The sequence below is a fragment of the Pectinophora gossypiella genome, chromosome 8 (genome assembly GCF_024362695.1).
Source record: "Pectinophora gossypiella chromosome 8, ilPecGoss1.1, whole genome shotgun sequence".
NCBI lineage: Eukaryota > Metazoa > Arthropoda > Insecta > Lepidoptera > Gelechiidae > Pectinophora > Pectinophora gossypiella.
The window spans coordinates 1304152-1323569 of NC_065411.1; the positions used below are offsets into that span (position 1 = coordinate 1304152).

At 42.2% G+C, this 19418-nt stretch overlaps 1 protein-coding gene across 1 annotated transcript in view; it reads right to left on the reverse strand.

Moving 5' to 3' along the window:
• Nucleotides 1–19418, reverse strand: part of LOC126368900 (forkhead box protein K1-like) — a 74806-nt gene that overhangs the window by 3889 nt on the left and 51499 nt on the right. Inside the window, exons 2-6 of the mRNA XM_050013128.1 lie at nucleotides 3998–4155; nucleotides 3349–3488; nucleotides 2706–2959; nucleotides 1971–2126; nucleotides 689–800 (exon numbers count right to left, since the gene is read on the reverse strand). Of these exons, the coding sequence (XP_049869085.1) occupies nucleotides 689–800; nucleotides 1971–2126; nucleotides 2706–2959; nucleotides 3349–3488; nucleotides 3998–4155 (820 nt within the window). The remainder of the gene's footprint in view (nucleotides 1–688; nucleotides 801–1970; nucleotides 2127–2705; nucleotides 2960–3348; nucleotides 3489–3997; nucleotides 4156–19418) is intronic.

The following is a 19418-nucleotide window of genomic DNA, read 5'->3' on the forward strand; positions in this document are numbered from 1 at the left end:
ATCGATTTCGACAAAATTAATCTTTTAAATGTTAGCTTCTGCAGGTATCGTATTTTTATTTTAAAGGGTGTCCGCGTGTGTGGGTGTGTGCGTGTGTGTGGGTTGTGTGCGTTTGTGTGGGCGAGTGTGTGGGTGTGTGCATGTAGGCGTGGATGTGGGTGGAAGGAAGCGTGCGTGTGTGTGTATTGTCACGCGATTCCCTGGATATGTGCCCGGTTAGTAACATGAAACTCACACAACATAGCGGAAGTCGGTGTATATAGGATATTCTATATGTTATGTGTTTGTAATGTATGTAACTTATGTGCGAGATTTTTATTTCATTTTTCTTTATTACACTTTTTTCCTATTTTTCCCTAAAAAGTAGCATGGACAATGCTGCCCCGACAAGAGCATCATCATCATTATCAGCCGTACGACGCCCACCGCTGGGCATAGGCCTCCCCCAAGGATCTCCACGACGATCGGTCCTGCGCTGCCCGCATCCAGCGGCTTCCCGCGACCTTCACCAGATCGTCGATCCACCTTGTAGCGGGCCGACAAGAGCGTGGCTCTTAAATGGATGATGATGACACTTTTTTCTATGACGTCACTGTGTGCTTTTTGATACAAATGCGATAGTTATTTCGTGTTTTGACGTTTAGTAAAAATGTTGGAAAATAGCCTATTATAAATAAATGTGGGTTACCTGTTGTTCATGCTCCTCGTTGGTGAAGAGGTCGGGCGTGGGCTCGCGGGACAGCTCCTCGGGCGTCACGAGCCCGGACACGCCCACCTGCGACGGAGACGTCGGCGCGCTCCTGCAGTGCCAATATACACATTTGCTTTGTTACAACGCTGTCTTATAATACTCTACACCACACTACTCGCAAATAATCTACTTCCTTCCAAATATATTTAAGATTTTTAACATTCGTTCGCCGAGACTCGTTTTTTCTTCTCTCAATAGAACACAAGAACAAGACGCTGCTCTTATTAGTAAATACAGGGTGTTAGTGGCATCGTAACGTAACGAAAACTTTGAGGGATAGTTCATTCGGACGGACAATTCCACTTGATATTAACTCTGAATCATGGTCTGAATCATCCCCCTCAGTATTCGTTATGACGTTATGACCACCACCTAGGCGACAGCTTATTAGAGGCACCCGGCACCCACTCCGCACCGCCTCGCCTCCTACGTTTAGTATTCTTTATATGGACTTGTATGGATGCGTTCACTACATCAACCATGGAATAAAAGAAAAAGGCCCTAACGCGAATTTTGTATGAGAACCGGTGAAAGCAGTTCTTATACAACCCCACTCTCTATTACTACTCCTGCAAACAGATTAACTACGATAGCTCTACTGCTTCTCAAATCCCAGAGCCACTTTACCGGCAATGTATATTTTATGTGACAGGCTGCAATTTTATCATTACTTTTCGTAAGATACTCCATACAAAAGTTATTGAGAAATAGCCGATCATGCTAAGGTATTTAGGTTTCCTGTGATAAGGGGGATCTCCTGGCATAATTGTCGATATTTGATTTTTTGCCCTGCAGGTTATAATAATGAATAAGACGACCAATATACTATAGTGCGGAGTTCCGTGCGTTTAAAAGTTTGTGTACGTATCGCGCTCGTATGGCGCTCGTTTCGCGCTAACTTGGCCCTTCCATCCTCCTTCTTCTATTCTGTAACATCAACTCAGTACCGTCACCAACAAGACAATGCAGTGCGGGGTGGGAGCCGGGTGGCTCTAATGAGCTGTGCTCTTTACTGTCATATAAAGAAAAAGTGTGGGGAAAATACATTTAAATAAAACATTCTTACTTTATAAATTTTTTGACAAAATCGGTATTTTTTTTATATATCTAAATTCGCTAAATGTTACTTGTGGTGCCACGCGGCGTGACATGGCTATTTATGGCATAACATGGCTTATTTTAAAAAAGAATACGTGTTACCGCGTGTTGCGCGTGTTACCTGGAGGAAAGTCCGAAGGGCGCGCGGAACTGCACGCCACGCGGCCGACGGGGGCGGAAGGCGAGCTCGATCAGTTTGCTCTCGCTCTGAGCGTCGATACGCCAAAAGCTGCCCTTGCCGGGCTCTTCCTGGCTGCGCGGCACCTTTATGAAGTATCTGCAATTTGCAAACGAATATATATTGACAAATGTTCTACTAAAAAGTGACACGAAGCTAATAAAAAAGTTATTATAGAGGATAAACTTATTGTATATCGTAACATATCGCAAGGCGCACGAATTCCTGAGCTATTATTAATTCGCGCGGATTTCACGCAGTTCTACAGGAATCTACAAACGACAATTCCAAAATCAAGGTGGGCTAAAAAAATGCATGATTGCTATTTGACATTTCTTGACTTTTTTATATTATAGGGAAATGTCAAATTGCAATATTGCTATTTAGATGAATTGATTTGATGTGGCCATTTTACCCTCCAACACAATAAATTCTCCTACGAATACTTGTGGGTCTTTCTTCCCAGTTTTTCTCCTAAGAACGTCTAGAGCCCTGTGCCGAAGTTTTTCTTGTAGATACTTGTCCCCGGCTATACAGGTTGTGAGAAGCTGCAGTAGTTTTAGCCGAATGAAACGTTAGCCAAAAAGAATATTTATGTAAAGATTTACGATTCACTTTAATGGATAACAATATTGTTGAGTTGGGACAGTTATGTACGTTTTAAGAAGAAGCACTTACCGGTTAAGCGAGAGATTGTGACGTATGGAGTTTTGCCAGCCTTTGTCCGCTGTGCGGTAGTAGGGGTAATGTTTAGTGATGTAGCTGTATATCCCGCTGAGGGTCAGCTGCTTGTCGGGTGCGGATGCGACCGCTTGCACGATCAGCTGGGCGTAGCTGTACGGAGGCTTCGCGTCGTCGCGTCCTTCGCGCGCCTCCCGCGCCTCGCGTGCTTCGCGGGCACTACTGTAGCCGGATTCGCTTGTTGATGACGCCTGGAATGAGAGGTTTAGGTTTTACGTTATTGTTGTTGTATGGCAGCCGTTGGTCCCGGGCTACTAGCCCAAATGCCCGCACTGGAGCAGAGTGATGGAGTGCTCCTTACCCGCTCCGGTTGATCGAGGGGAGGTCTGTACCCAGCAGTAACACGTATACTGTTGACCTAGAAGGACGTACATTGACCAAATTGGTGATGTCCTTAGTTTACTACAACCTTTTCGGCCTTTTCGGTGCCTTCATCAGACCACAAGAAATCTAGAAGCATTACTTTTGCCAGACTCCTTGTCAGACTGAAAGGTAACGTACTGGAGTCGCGAAGACGCTACACGGACGCTGGGAAGGCAACGACACTCGAAAGACGCTAGTGTGGGAGTCTTATACTTACAGCATTGCCATTAGAAACAGGGCGGTGCGAGTCAGCCAGCGCCGCGTACTGCGCTACGAGCCCGAGGTCGGCGTGCCGCCGCCCCGACGAGCCGGCGCCGCGGGGCGACGTTGGACAACTGTTCGCTGCGCTTATTGTGCCTGAAAATTAAAAAAAAACATTAGACACTGAGATACTTAGCTGTAGTTATTCTAAGCTGGTATGTATGTAATTGCGTTTGGGAATTCCGTGACTTATGAAAGAAGTTCTCCCAATAAAACAGCGCCGCCGCGGCTCACTTTGCGGCATTTATTTTGAGGGAGATGCTTTTTTTTATTTTGGACACCATCTGCATGTGATTTTATTAGTGTTTTTGTATTATTATTTTTTGTATTGTTAGTAAGCCGTGGTCGCCCAGTTGGCTTGCCTCTTACTTTGAGGTCGATCTTAAATGATTATCACGTGCTCAACAGTGAAGGAAAACATCGTGAGGAAACCCACATTCTCGAGAAATGCATTTTCGGAGATAAATGACCTAACCTGTATTGGGCTGGTTTGATCAGCTTGCATTGTCCTAACCAAAACAGGGTTCACAAAGTAATTTTAGCGAGCTGCTGATGATGAGAAATGATTACTTTTATAAATGGTCTTTCATTTATTCTCTCCTTACCAGTAGGGGAGGGCGCAGGGCTGCGGCCATCGTTGTCCATGGGTATGGTGATCCGTAGCGGCGGCAGCGGCGGCCCGGTACTCCCCCCGGCGCCGCTCTCCTCCACCAGTGACTGGAACTCCAGCCGGATGTTGGTGGACGGAAAGCGGAGCGTGCATCTGCAAGTGGAGAAATTTTTGGATTCGTTACTATACTCTTAGCATTCTTTGAGATGGCTAATGTAATGTGATGTCCATCAAAATTTATAATAAGTATATTATAACCCCTAACATATTAAAAGACTAAAAAAGTGACAAAATCTTTATTAAAAAAAAAAGAATTTCTAATTAATAAATGTTACTACAGCACTAGTGAATACCTTAATGATACTGATAATTTGTTATGCCAGAAAGGGTCTGTGATGTGAAACTCATAATATGTAAGTTACCAATTTGTACACCATCATAGTATAAAAATAATGAATATTGAATCGACTTAAACCGGAGTTTTCCGGTCCACTTCATTAAAGAAATGTTTTTTTGTAAAATTGCCAGTATCTAATTGTTTCTGTTACGACCCGCAGATGAGCAGCGAAGTATTCTCAATAAAGCATATTGTATTGCATCACACAAAGCATGTCGAGAAATAAAAGCTACAACATGCATCGCCCCTTGCTGGGCGCCAATCAATAAATGGCGCCCGAACCGGGACCTAGTCTACCTACGAATTGTCTATTGTAAGCAGGTTTTATTCTCCAATGCTCCCCGCTTGCCGTTTGTTTGGAACGAACGTCCCCGACCATGAAAATTCATGAGCACGTTTGAATTCAGCTTTAGTTTGTGGTTTCAAAAATCGCTTGCATTTTAAAAGATGAAGATTTAAAATAGTTGACGGAAATCCAAACACAAAGATTTATTCAAAACCAGGAGGTACTAGCAAAAACAAGTGTTAAAAAAGGCGCCACAAAAAGAAACTGTCAAATATATCATCAAAATGTAACTTAATTGTTAATTGTTTTCTATTACATTTATTAATCTAAATTGTACGATAATATGTTATAATTTTACTACTATGAAAGACTAGCTCACCGGAGTACTAAAAGTGTTTGCTAACAACACATACAGGACCTCCGCGATGCAGGATTTCCCAACTGCGGGGTCCGCCAGTAATGTACATATGTTTAAGTTATTTCTAAATCAGACATAGGCATTTAAAGGGTTAAGTTCTAACCCCTCTTAACCGTTAATAAATAGGAACCAGCTGCCACAGAAAGGTAGACACAGACGGACATATAAAATCGCCCCATAATACAATAAAATATCATTCCTACTTATTTACCATTTTAGTAGACAACCCTAAAAAGCCAAGCCTGTGTCAAGATTCATTTTGTCATCTTCATTTATTGCTTATTTATTTAAGGACATGTAATTCAATTACATCCCTCCGCTAACAAGGGGGAAGATAAACTTTATCGCAGTCTTGAGGCGCGAAGTTGTTCAATCGCCAACATTGTGGGTTGTTGCTAACCCGATTATGTCCTTTACACGTGTCATTCATTGTGTCTCCACGCCGTTGTTATAAAAATACTTTGTTTCTATGTGGGTATTTCTATTTTCACAACCAATTATCTACTTGTTTCTAATATACGCCAGTGTCTAAAAATAGTTCCCTCATTATCTTACACCCACGCGGGGTAGACAGAGCTTATAAGAAGACAGGCTCTAGCCATTTTTATTATTTATTTATTTGTACACAATAGGGCAGATAGTACAGGCAAGCATAAGCTTGCTTGCTTAGATATAAATCTAAACAAGAGATTTCTTCCAGATGACCTCTGTGGCGAGGCAAATATGCAAGTATATTATTAATAAAATAGTTAAGTGTCACTATACGAGTGAGTGGGATTCCGTAGTCTGTGCCTACCCCAACGGGGAATAGGCGTGATCTTATGTTTGTATGTGTGTACTATACGAACAGCCTATATATGTCCTACATAAAACTACCCTCAATCAGACAGAGGAGCTACAAATACAATTGTGAATGTCGTGTTATTCCCCCAACACGTGTCGGCGAAGCTTGTCGATATAGAGTAGGTAAACAAAAATATTCCGTCTATCGATTCCATTACAACTAACTCACGACCCATTTGCGCCTTCCATGAAGCGTTTACCCTCGCCTGCAGTGCAGTACACAAGTCGATGAACTGAACTACCCTCTAATTACTACTGGGTACCATAACTGCAAAAGGTTCCGATGTTATCCATTTCTGCTACTAAGTAGTTAGACTCCGTAGTCTAGTGGTTAGAGCATTAAGCTCACGATCTGGGGGCCCGGGATCGATTCCCGATGGGGACATTGTCGAAATCACTTTGTGAGACAGTCCTTTGTTTGGTAAGGACTTTTCAGGCTTGAAGTAAGATGATTTCGTGTTTCGCAGGGCACGTTAAGCCGTTGGTCCCGGTTATTAGCCATAATAAACACCTCCACCAATCCGCAGTGGAGCAGCGTGGTGGATTATGCTCCATACCCCCTCCGGTTGATTGAGGGGCGGCCTGTGCCCAGCAGTGGGATGTATATACGCTGTTTATGTGATGTATGTATAGAAGGGCACGAAAGCAATCGGTAGTCATTATGGCGACTTCATAGTAACCCTGACATCAGGGTGATTCAGCCAGCCCTTATAAACACGGATCATCTTAATTCCGGACAATCGAGTGATCAGCCAGCAATGTCGTAAAGAAACTACAGATCACAAAATGATTTTATGTGATATGTTCCCACCAGGATTCGAACACGGAACCTGTGAATCGTGAACCGGACTCGACCACTGGATCGCGGAGGCCGTTATGAAACCGTAGATTTTCTTCCCTATGGTTTACTCTAGTTTTACTCCAGGCTTACAATTCAGAGAGTACCTATGTCAGGATCGAAGCAAAGGAAATTCCATAGTCTCTGCTTACCCCGGTAGGAAATAGACGGAGTTTATATATGTGTGTATGTCCCAGAAAGCAAGATTAAAGTACCTAAGATTACAATGTTTACACGTCAATATACTTGTAACCCTAAACAGTCGACCTCTCTACACTGCCCATAACTTTACACAATAATACTGTTAAGATTACATAACTCCAGAAAGTTCCGGAGAGTTCGTCGCTCCCACGAGAGTCGGTCAAATATCGTCTACATTTACAATCATCCCCTAAATGCTAGCATTATCCCGTTTTTCACAGGGTCCGCTTACCTAACCTGACGCTTTGACAGGCCCGGTTTTTTACAGCAGCGACTGCCTGTCTGACCTTGCAACCCGCGAAGGGAAAACCAGCCCAATACAGGTTTATTTATTTAACAGCTTTACATTTTAAGGTTACAGTACAAATATAAAATTTATAAGCCAATTATAACTATCCTCGGTTTACAAACTGGTTAGATCACATAATGAATGTGGGTCACCGCTGAGCATGTGATAATCATTTAAGATCGAAACATGAATTCGAAAACAAATTCGACAATCATTGGTTTAGGCCTGTGCTGGATTCGAACCTGCGACCTCAAAGTGATAGGCAAGCGTTCTGCCAACTGGGCTACCACGGCTCTGCATTTACTATGTCACCCGAAAACACCCGTCTAGACTATTAATGGAAAGCTATTTCTAAATTATTACTGGGTTCTCGAAATAGTTTGTGTTTATATTCGCATGACGTCTCAAGGTTTACGCTTAGACAAGACAGATAGTTAAATAATAACATGAAAAAAAAATATAAGGTTAAATATTAAACCCGACAACGGAAAAAAAACGCGCTCTAAAAAGTAGGAAACAAGAAAATATTTCTCTCAAATTCTTCCAAATAGTGATGTTTAGGTGGTAGCCTTGGTCCTAAGCCGTATAACAGGTCCATCTGCTTGTCTCTCGGGCATGTCGTTAAAACCGACAACAAACTGTCACATATTATTCATCATATACATATAGAAAATTCCTATCGGAAATGAATGCAAATTATCCAGTCATAATTTGTCACCCTATTAGAGATTACACACACTTATTACCCATATGTTTAAAATACTCATAATTATTATAATCAGCAAAACAAATCAATTTTATTTATAGACATTTATGTACGTAAATCAATTTATTTAAAACTCTGGAAGTACCAGTGAACAATTAGCAACTTTGCAATAAAAATAAACAGTTTGTTTATTAACGAAGACGGTGTAAATAAAGCTGGGAAGCTGTACAAACAGGGTACCGTTTATGATGTCGAGCGGGGGAGAGAGTGGACACGACCGCGAGTGAATTAGAGAGAGAGAGAGAGAGAGAGAGAGAGAGAGAGAGAGAGCGAGAGAGAGAGAGAGAGAGAGAGAGAGCGAGAGAGAGAGAGAGAGAGCGAGAGAGAGAGAGAGAGAGAGAGAGAGAGAGAGCGAGAGAGAGAGAGAGCGCGAGAGAGAGAGAGAGAGAGAAATCGTTTATTCAAACAAACAGCACACAAAACGAAAACAACATTGAAAATAACACTTATAGGCTATAGACACACAAAAGAAAAGAAATAAAATTAATGACTAAAGTGTTGTGTGAGATAGTGTGCATTTATTTGAAAAGGTAAAACGACTCAGCATTATGTTTGCCCCAAAGGGAAGCAAACGCTGATTTTCAGTCGCACCTACATCATTCGACAAATCCCGGGGAAGCAGATATAGATACACTTTAAACTCCTCTATATATACCCTCTTCCATTATGGCATAGAATAAACAACAGTGCTACGTATAGAGCGCTGACTCTCCTAGGAACCGTGGTAGCCCAGTAGAAAGAACGCTCCACTCTCGTTGTGAAGTCGCAGGTTCGAAACCCAGCACATCAGGATCATAAATTATTATCTCCTGCTCGGCGATAAAGAAAAACATCGTAAGGAAAAGTATATTCCCGAGAAATACGTTTCGGAGGTATGTTAATGTGACCTTGCGTGTCGAAACTAGCGTGTTTCTTGCGAGGTTTTGTTAACAAAAAACACATGTGTATGTGATTTTCCAAAGTTTTTACGATAAGGCGACAATAGTAACCTAGCAGAGTCAGGTTCCCCGCGTCCGCTCCCACTTTGTGTGAGCTCTAAAAACTTGTAACTATGCGGAGTTCGAGACAAAAATAACAAAGTTGCGCTCGACAATAACTATGTTGGAAGTGTGACGTAGATAAGTTTGTCAAGTGTTGCGTCTCTCTAGTGATGGTATAAACATAACATAAACTGCCTATATACGTCCCACTGCTGGGCACAAGCCTCTCCTCAATCAACCGGAGGGGGTATGGAGCATACTCCACCACGCTGCTCCACTGCGGGTTGGTGGAGGTGTTTTTACGGCTAATAGCCGGGACCAACGGCAGTTATGGTATAAATATGGGTTATTGTTGCTGAAACTGTGGTACGGCCATCAGCAATAATATGTACTTTAGAACTTACCTACTTAAGATCACGCCTATTTCCTGTTGGGGTAAGACAGAGACCACGGTATTAAACTTATTACGATCCTGCCCACCATTTTCGCTTCTCGCAACGTCTATACATACATTATATACTTGATATTGCTAGTCACTCTTGCCCAACTGAGCACCCTCAGGCCTATTGACTTAAACGTTGTACCGGGTGAGAGCCTTCAGCGCTCCCCATTTGTCCGGCCAAGTAGTTAATGCCATCTGCGGCAAATCTACAATAAGTCACGTCAAAAAAAAAGTCACTCGCGCCCATGCAAGAGCCCAGGCTAACACTAGCTAAGGGTGTCGGAGAACATCATCACTGTCGGCGCTGCAATAGCTCCGGCGTGGGTTTATTGTTTGTTGCTTGATGGTGGATGGAATCACTTCAATGAAAGCTTCGTTACTTGAGGGGGATTGTTTATTGTAAGTAATTACATTTTGTGCGCGTACGCGATAGTTGTAGTTGGTCGTGCGTGACGCGGAGATAGATCGTAGCGTAGAGAGTGAATTGAAAGAAGACCGGGACCGGGACCGGAACGTCATCGGGGTTGCCGTTTTTCAATATTATGGTGCGTTCACGTTGGCGTGAACAATCACCATTCATCATCATCACGAGTCGCTAACACTCTTCAAAGCAGAAAAAAGAGCCGTGTCATGTGTAAATGTTATTAATAGTTCTATTACTAACACTAGATTAAGTTGTTTATTGCTTGTTACTAACCTCTATGGATCACGTCCGAAATAAACTCATTTTATTTAATTATTTATTTAAAGTATCGATCACGTGAACCTAGTAACCTGAGATAAATATACCTGTATATTTATCTAGTGACATCGTAACGAAAACTTTGAGGAATAATTGAGACCATGATTCTGAGTTGATATCAAGTGGAATTTTCTATTGCAAAAGTATAGAATGGAAAATTCCACTTGATATTAACTCAGAATCATGGTCTGAATCATCCTCTCAGTATTAGTTACGATGTCACTAACACCCTGTCTATTATTAACAGCAACATGCCGATCATTGTCTCATATCCCTGGTTTAAACGCGGTAAGAACCCGTTATTATGTGTTTTAATTATGCCGATTTCCAATGAAAACAACACGCACAAACATGTTATAGTCCCCACCCTGACGCGCCTGCGCCACCCTTGTTTACCGTTATTAAAGTTGTATGAAATATAATGGATGGGGGTTGCGACAGTGGAAGAATTAGGAAAAAACTTACAGTTTGTCTCGCCAATGTTAAATCCAATATTGTTTTCACTTCACAAACACTCACAATCGTCGGGAATGCATTCCATGTAGGTTTTATTTAGGTTTTGAGGTTTTCTTTAATATTTGATGCGAGGTACTTGCGTCGTCCGCGCGGCAATCGGAAGAAGTGGTTTCTTTTTAAATATGGCGGTCGTTCCGTCTGTCCTTGTCAAATGGCAAAGGGAAAGGGCGGGAATTTCAAATGCGTGGGAAATGTTTAAATAACGAACATAACTCGCCGCCATAAACGTAATATAACGTTTATGAGGAATCGACAGGAAGGCGGGCCAACTTGGAAAGAGTTCGGGTAATAACGCCTGAGGGGGTCCTAACATCAACTACTCGGATTATGTTGTCATCTCCAGGGTATATTTTTACAATGCGACCACGTCGCCATTGAAGGGGGTGGACGTTATCGTCCTTAATCAAGACTAGTTCACCTTCCTGTATAGGCTTGCTGGGATCTGTCCATTTCTGGCGGGCTTGTAAAGTAGAAAGGTATTGGAAGTGCCATTTGTTCCAAAAGTGTTGAGACATTTGTTGAATTAATTGAAATCTGGTTATCTTATTCATATTTGTATCACGTAATGGGTATTCAGGTAAAGCATTTAAGGGTTCGCCGATAAGGAAATGGCCGGGTGTTAATATATCTAGGTCACTAGGGTCATCATAGGACATTGAGCATAACGGACGTGAATTAAGGACAGCTTCGATCTTTGCAAATATTGTAGTGAGCTCCTCATAGGTAAGCGAGGTGTCACCTATTACGCGCTTAAGATGGGTCTTGGCAGACTTTACAGCGGCTTCAAACAATCCACCCCAGTGAGGACTAGCAGGGGGGTCAAATATCCAGGTAATACCGCGCTTTGCCATTTCATGGCCTATAGAGGTTTGGTTATCAGAAAGGAACGTATTAACTTCACGCAGGTAGTTATTCGCGCCTACATAATTACGACCACAATCGGAACGGATAAGAGAAGGAAGACCGCGGCGGGAGGTAAAACGGGACAGAGCAGCAATAAATGCCTCTGTTGAAAGATCAGAAACTATTTCTAAGTGAACAGCCTTCGTGGCTAGACATACGAAAACGCACAGGTAGGATTTTACTAATGTCCTATTTTTATAAGACTTAGTCTTAGTAAGGAAAGGGCCAGCGAAATCCGTGCCAACACCTTGGAAAGGTCGGGCCTTGGTAATACGGTCCCTGGGAAGGGCACCCATGGGAGGTTGCGTAATTTGCGAATTTAAACGGAAGCAGGGAATGCATTTAAAAATGACATTTCTAATAATTCGTCGGGCTGACAGGATCCAATATTCACGGGAAAGTATAGCATGTAATGCATTAGGGCCAACATGGGTATTCTCTACATGATAATGTTGAATGAGCAGTCGCACAAAATGACCACCTTTAGGTAAAAGGATTGGGTGACGAGTTTCGTAGGGAAGATAGGAATGTCTTAGGCGTCCACCAACGCGAATTAAACCTTCATTGTCGATGAAGGGACTAAGACGTCTAATGGCCGTACGTATGGGTTCGTTATTCTGTAGTGAAAGTATGACTTCAGGGAAGGAAATAGCTTGAACATTTTTTATAATGCAATGCAGCGATTTTCTACGTTCGTCTGCAGATAAACCAGGAGTAATTACAGGAGAATTCCTATTTACTGTATTGTAAATAAATCGGAGTAAGAAGCCTACTACACCAATTAACTTGGGCAAGGAACTATACCGTTCTATTATAGACAAAGGGTCACAAGGAGGGGAGGATTTAGTCATAACATTTATCCGAAGGCCAGGGAGGTCACTGAGTTTAGTGAGTGCAGTCGTATGGGGCCAGAGGCCAGGGGGTTGAGTTAACCATGGTGGACACCACCACAGGGAATGGTTAATTAGGGCTGTTGCTGTTGAACCTCGAGAGGCGCAGTCAGCCGGGTTGTAAAATCCAGGTATATGATTCCATAAGGAAGGAAGCTCTGAGTTGATTATAAGAGACACACGGTTGCCTTCAAAGACCTGCAGTGCATGTGGAGGTGTATTAATCCATGCTAGAACAATCTGGCTATCCGTCCAACAATGTATGGAGTCCAACACTATAGATTTCTGAAGACAGAGACCTACGTGTTGAATTAATTTAGATAAAAGCGTAGCTCCTAACAATTCCAACTTGGGAATAGTTAAGCGACTACGGGACGGGGCAACCTTTGTTTTAGACATTAATAAATGAACAGAGGCAGTGCCCGAGGCATGTACAGAACGAAGGTATATCACAGCAGCGTAACCTGCTTCTGAGGCGTCACAAAACCCATGGAGAGAATAAGAAATGATATCATCAAAAAATATTTGTCGAGGCACAGACACCTTGTCAATGTTAGGAAGGTCTCTAACAAAACATAGCCACTCATGGTGCAGCTGTGGGGTTAAGGGGTCATCCCAACCTAAACCGGAATGCCACAACCTCTGAATAAAAACCTTGGCCTTAAAAACAACAGGGGAAATCCACCCACAAGGGTCATAGGTGCGCGCTATAACAGATAAAATAGTTCGCTTAGTAACCTTCTCTTCACTTATTAAGGTTGATTTATAGGTAAAGTTATCATCAGTGGGGTTATATTGTACACCTAGCACAGCTATAACTTGCGGGTTCTGCGGGTCATTAAAAAGGTAAGGGTTCTGCAGGTGTTCTACAGGTAAGTCACGTAGAAGTTCAGGTTTATTAGAAATCCATTTTCTTAACTCATAACCTCCAGAAGACATCATAAGTTCGAGATCACCTCTTAATTGGCAAGCCTCTTTAAGGGATGAAGCACCAGTCAGGCAGTCGTCAACAAAAAAGTCGTTCTCAAGAACGTCGGCAGCGCGTGGGAATCTGTCACGCTCCTGTCTGGCCAGCTCGTGTAGGGCTCGTATAGATATATACGGGCTAGACCGCAACCCATAGGTATTGGTATTAAGCTCATACGTGATGAGAGGGTCTGAGGGTGACTCGCGCCACAGTATCATCTGATACCTGCGATCGTCTGCATGGATCCACGTCATACGAAACATCATACGTACATCAGTGACAAATACAACAGCATGCCGGCGAAAGTTTAAAAGGATATGTGTAATATCATGATGTAACTTGGGTCCACTGTGTAAACACTGGTTAAGGGAAACTCCACTAGATGTGGTGGCACTACCATCAAACACTACGCGTATTTTTGAAGATGACGTCTTAAACACGCCATGGTGGGGTATATAATAATGTTCAAGGGCCGAAATATCTTCACGTAAAGGAGACATGTGATTTAATTCAATATATTCTCGCATAAAGGCTACATATTTCTCTTTAAATTCAGGATCACGTTGCATACGTTTTTCTAATATTAGGAACCTCCTCTCAGCAGTAGTGCGAGAGTCACCAAGAGAAGGGCGATTCGATAAAAAGGGCAATCTACAAGTAAAACGACCGGATTCGTCACGAGTAGAAGTAGAAATAAAAATAGTTTCACATTCTATGTCTTGGGGACTAGGTAGGCTATGTTCATTATCAGGAGGCTCTTCAATTTTCCAAAAACGTTCTACTACTTGGGCGAGGGATATGGCCGCTAATCGGCTGAAATTAACAGCGGGAACATCAGGTACAGGTCCTAGAATTAAATGGCCAAGGGATGAAGAGAGGGCTGTCAAACCATGGGGTTGGAGGGTAAGTTTACCATCATTTAAAATAATACTGCAAATGTTAGCTCCTAATAAAATATCGATAGGGCCTGGTCTGAAATAGGTAGGGTCAGCTAAATTTAATGAAACGGTAGAGGGCAATGACCTTTTAGGTATTTCAATTTCAGGTTGGTTACCAGTGATTACATCTATAATCATGGCTTCAGTAGACAGCTGGAGCTGTGGGCTATAGAGAGGTTTAAAAGTAAATGATACGGTGCCACGCGACTGCACTGACTCGACATTACCTACGCCGTACACAGGATTTACAGACGCAGTAAAGGGTAAGTTTAAACGGGAAACTAAGTTACTTGTAATTAGGCAACCCTGAGCGCCGGTATCGCAGAGGGCACGGGCTTCAACGGTATATCCGGACGAAGTATTTAAAAGAATAATAGCAGTAGGTAAGATAACAACATTAGGGGTAGGATGGGTATAAAAATTATTAAATGTTAGGCCACTTAGTCACAAATTATTGCGTGATTTAAAGTCACGCGCCTGGTTGGTAGTACGCTCATTCCGGGAGTAATGTGCATGCGCATCACGCTCGCGTGTCGTATCAGCGTAGGTACGCGGTGGCGGGGAGCGGCGCGAGCGAGACGGGTCGCGAGAGTCGCGCGCCGGTGATTGAGCCGGGTCGCGAGAATCTCGTCGCGGTGGCGAACGTGCCGGACTGCCACGGGATGGGGAGGGATGCATGTAATGCACAGCGCGGCCTAACGCGCGATGCTCGCCGCCCGTTGAGACTCGTGGATGAGTCGAGGATGGGTCCTTAAAACACAATAAAGTGTGATGCCACGAATTCCCACATGTGGCACAGTGGTATTTACGTTTGCAATCGACGGTAGGATGTTTATCTAAACATCTGTGACACAGGAGAGTGCGTTTTACAAAGTCCGATCTATCACGGGGAGATAAATTAAGGAACTGATTGCATTCACGTAAATAGTGAGAGGAACTGTTACACATATAACATTTAGGAGAGGCACTAACGGTCGCGGAAATCTGTTGCGTTGTGACATGCGCGTGACGGGGTACCGGTGCCGGTGGTGGCGCGCGGGTAGGGTAGTAAGTCTTGGTGACGGCCATGTCTACCAGACGGGTGTTGCCCACGCAGTGTTGGGCAAAAAGTAATTAGATTATTGATTGTTGATTACGACTACTTTTTGTAATCTGCAATCATGATTACAGATTACAAACGTAATAATCTGTAATCATAATTACAAAATAAGAAATTAAATCAAGAGTTTAATCTTGACATTGATTACAGATTAATAAATCTAAATTGTAATTTAGATTAATTGATTAAGTACATAATTTAACATATTTACTTAATCATGTTAATTGAACAAAAACACGATCATACTTTAGCATTAATTATTATAATTAAAGAAAGACGCAAAAATAAAAAATAAAAAAATATTTTAATTTAATTATTAATGATAAAATTTATGTTTATATCCAACTATATGTACCCTTGCACTGTGGCTGTATAAAAAAATCTTTTGCCATTTTAGACTGTCACGCTATAGGTAAGAATTTTAATAAAATTATTACTTAATTGGCAAATAAATAATATTTATCAAAATATTTTAATATTTATAAAATCACGTAATCATTGATTAATAACTACTGTGATCATGATTAAAGATTACATGTAGTTAAGATTGATAGTAGTCAAAGATACAAAGTAATCACGATTGATGTAATTATGATTACATTCAATCAGATTACTAATCTGATTACAAAAGTAATCGATTACGCCCAACTCTGTGCCCACGTTATCGTGGTGGCGACATTCATCTTCAAGAAAATCGGTCAACTGGTCAAAGGTAGGGAGGCTTTTCTTATCACCGCCATATCGACGCTCAAAACGGGCCTTTATATCATTAGGTAATTTTGTAATACAAACATGTACTAAAATGTACGACCAATGGTTCACAGGTAAGGATAATCTTTCAAGTGCTCTATAGGCAGATAACAATGGGTTCAAAAAACTCGCGCGCAGGCCAGTCAGTTTTGTTGAAATCTCAGGTAAATTTAAAATCTGATGTATATGGGTATCGGCGAGGACCCGAATGTTATGATAACGTTTTTTTAATAACTCGCGTGCTATCTCATAATTACAAGCCTCGATACGAAGGTGTTGTATTAGTTTACGTGGTTCGTCAGAGAGGGAGCCCATTAAGTATTGTAACTTCTGGGTAGGATTCAAACCAGGTTGGGAGTCAACGATGCAATCGAATTGGTCTAGGTAACTGACCCATGATTCCGGACGGCCGTCAAATTTAGGTACGGGGAGCTCCGGTAACGCGTGACGCGACGGGACCGGCGCGAACGCGGAGTCGCGATCAACTTTAGGTACAACATAACGTGGGGTAGTCTCGACCTTAGGTGACAACTCGGATTGTCTTACGCGGAGGTCATCGACTCTTGTTCTAACTAACTTCGCTTGAGCCTGAAGTTCTTTGGTTTCCGATTCATCTATCTTGGGATCTAAAGAACCTAACAGTTTCGCATAAGCGTCACTAAACTTCGCATAATTTGCCTCTAAGTCTGCCAAGCGCATCAAAACTTTAGGTACAGGTGTGTCTTTGGAACTACAAAGATCGTAGGTATCGAGAATCCAGTCTATAACGAGACGTATGATTCCCATATGTTGTTTATAATCTTCGGAATCGACATATAAGGAAGCAACAGATTTATTATCTTCCTCATTTTCCTTCGACATTTTGTAAGCAAAATATTTGTTTACCTTTATAAAAATTCAACAAATGTCTAAGTACTTGAAATAAACGTTAATAGGAAAATAAACGTTATGGAAATAAACGTTTGGTAAATAAAATAGGTTGTAAGCTGTCGATGTAGGTAGGTAAATAAAAATGCATCGGCACGCCGACGGCGGCGGTGGCGAGCCGCGCTGGGCCGCGTGGAAGCGAACGAAAGCAATAGGTAGGTACTGGGACAAAATGGCGTAAGCGTCGCTTATTGCGAACGCAAAAATTTGGTAAAATTCAAATTAAAACTTGGAAATGGGGTAAAAATCGTAAATAATAAGTAATTAGGAAATGTTTAGGAAACAAATGAGGCCTATAAAACTACGCTCTGCTACCAAAATGTATGAAATATAATGGATGGGGGTTGCGACAGTGGAAGAATTAGGAAAAAACTTACAGTTTGTCTCGCCAATGTTAAATCCAATATTGTTTTCACTTCACAAACACTCACAATCGTCGGGAATGCATTCCATGTAGGTTTTATTTAGGTTTTGAGGTTTTCTTTAATATTTGATGCGAGGTACTTGCGTCGTCCGCGCGGCAATCGGAAGAAGTGGTTTCTTTTTAAATATGGCGGTCGTTCCGTCTGTCCTTGTCAAATGGCAAAGGGAAAGGGCGGGAATTTCAAATGCGTGGGAAATGTTTAAATAACGAACAAAAGTAATTTTCAAGACACACAATAGTGTATCGGTTCTCTGAAATAACAGCCAATCAAGTTCTTCCTACGATCAATGTGGGTTATTCCCGCCATGCGTCAAATCGATTCGTAAATTTTTAAGTGGAGACTACGGCCCGGTGGTCGGATGACATCGGTGCGGGAAAGTTAAAAAAAAAATACAATCGGAGGGGGGGAGTGATGTGGCGGACCCAACTAGTTGGCCAGCTAGTTCCCCCAACATGCAACAGAAGGTGCCACATTTAATAATGCAGTCTTCAAGCAGTCGTGAAACGCGATATCGAAGTTTACACAGCAAGACGCATATACAACTTCCAACATAACACCGTTGGATCGTCGATCCCTAGTCACACTACCAACTTGTGGCTAGCGGAGTACTATGCTCAGTTCGGTACCAGGAAACATCCTCTGGCGGCAGCACATCCCTCGCCGCCAAAGTATCGATAATACTTGCAATAGTGCAATGCGTGTGGTGATTTGATATGAGCCCAAATAAATCATTTCGTCCTGTCAAAATACGAATAAAATCACGTGGCACGCAACTTATCGATTTCAACAAAATATATTAACTCGATCGATTATTTTATCACTTTGCGCATGTTAGCCCTGCAATCTTTAAATTTCAAACGTTACATATTTCCTCGCCTTATGGTTGTGTTCTGGGAGAAATCGCTTTAAGCGATAAGGCCGCCATTTGCCATGGACCTAGTTAAGAGTCTTTTGTAAATATTTCCTTGCACACCCGCGTTGGAACTGTCCCCGCACTTTCCGACTTGCTGCCGCTATTAGTGTGCCGAAGCCTTTAGTAAGACCTAAATAAGCCAAGTCACGAGGCCTCTCGGTCTGCCCAATTAGATGTTACGTTAGGTAACATGCCTACATAAATACTTTTCTAAAAATACTTCTTGGACAGGTTGCTAAGTACGTGATACCTATAAAATGATGCATACCTACATACACATAGCCTCAGTGGTCCAGTGGTCAGAGTTCGGCTCACGATCTGGAGGTCCGGGTTCGATTCCCGATGGGGACATCGTCGAAATCACTTTGAGACTGTCCTTCGTTTGGTTAGGATTTTCCAGGCTGAAATCACCTGCTGAACATTCCGTGCCCGTGGTCCCGGCTTTTAGCCGTAAAAACACCACCAACCCGAAGTGGAGCAGCGTGGTGGAGTATGCTCCATACCCCGTGCGGTTGATTAAGGAGTGGGCTGTGCCCAGCAGTGGGACGGATATAGGATGTTTAGGTATGACGATGATACCTACATAACTACCACACCCATGTACTCGTAGTTAAAATCTCACATATTCCCGTATAGCGTGAGTTTCAAACATGTAAATATATCAGATATAAATTATTTTCAAGGGATGGACCACACATCAAAGCAAACATTAGTTATTATCTTTAATAAAATAAATAATTCACACGTATTTTTGTTTGGGGTACCACACATGTTCATTGATAATTTTACGATAACTTAAGTAAGTATAAATATTATTATTTACTTGGACGCCGAGTTTCAAAGATGAACAAAAATTATGTCTGTTCGGTACAACGTCAACCACTGA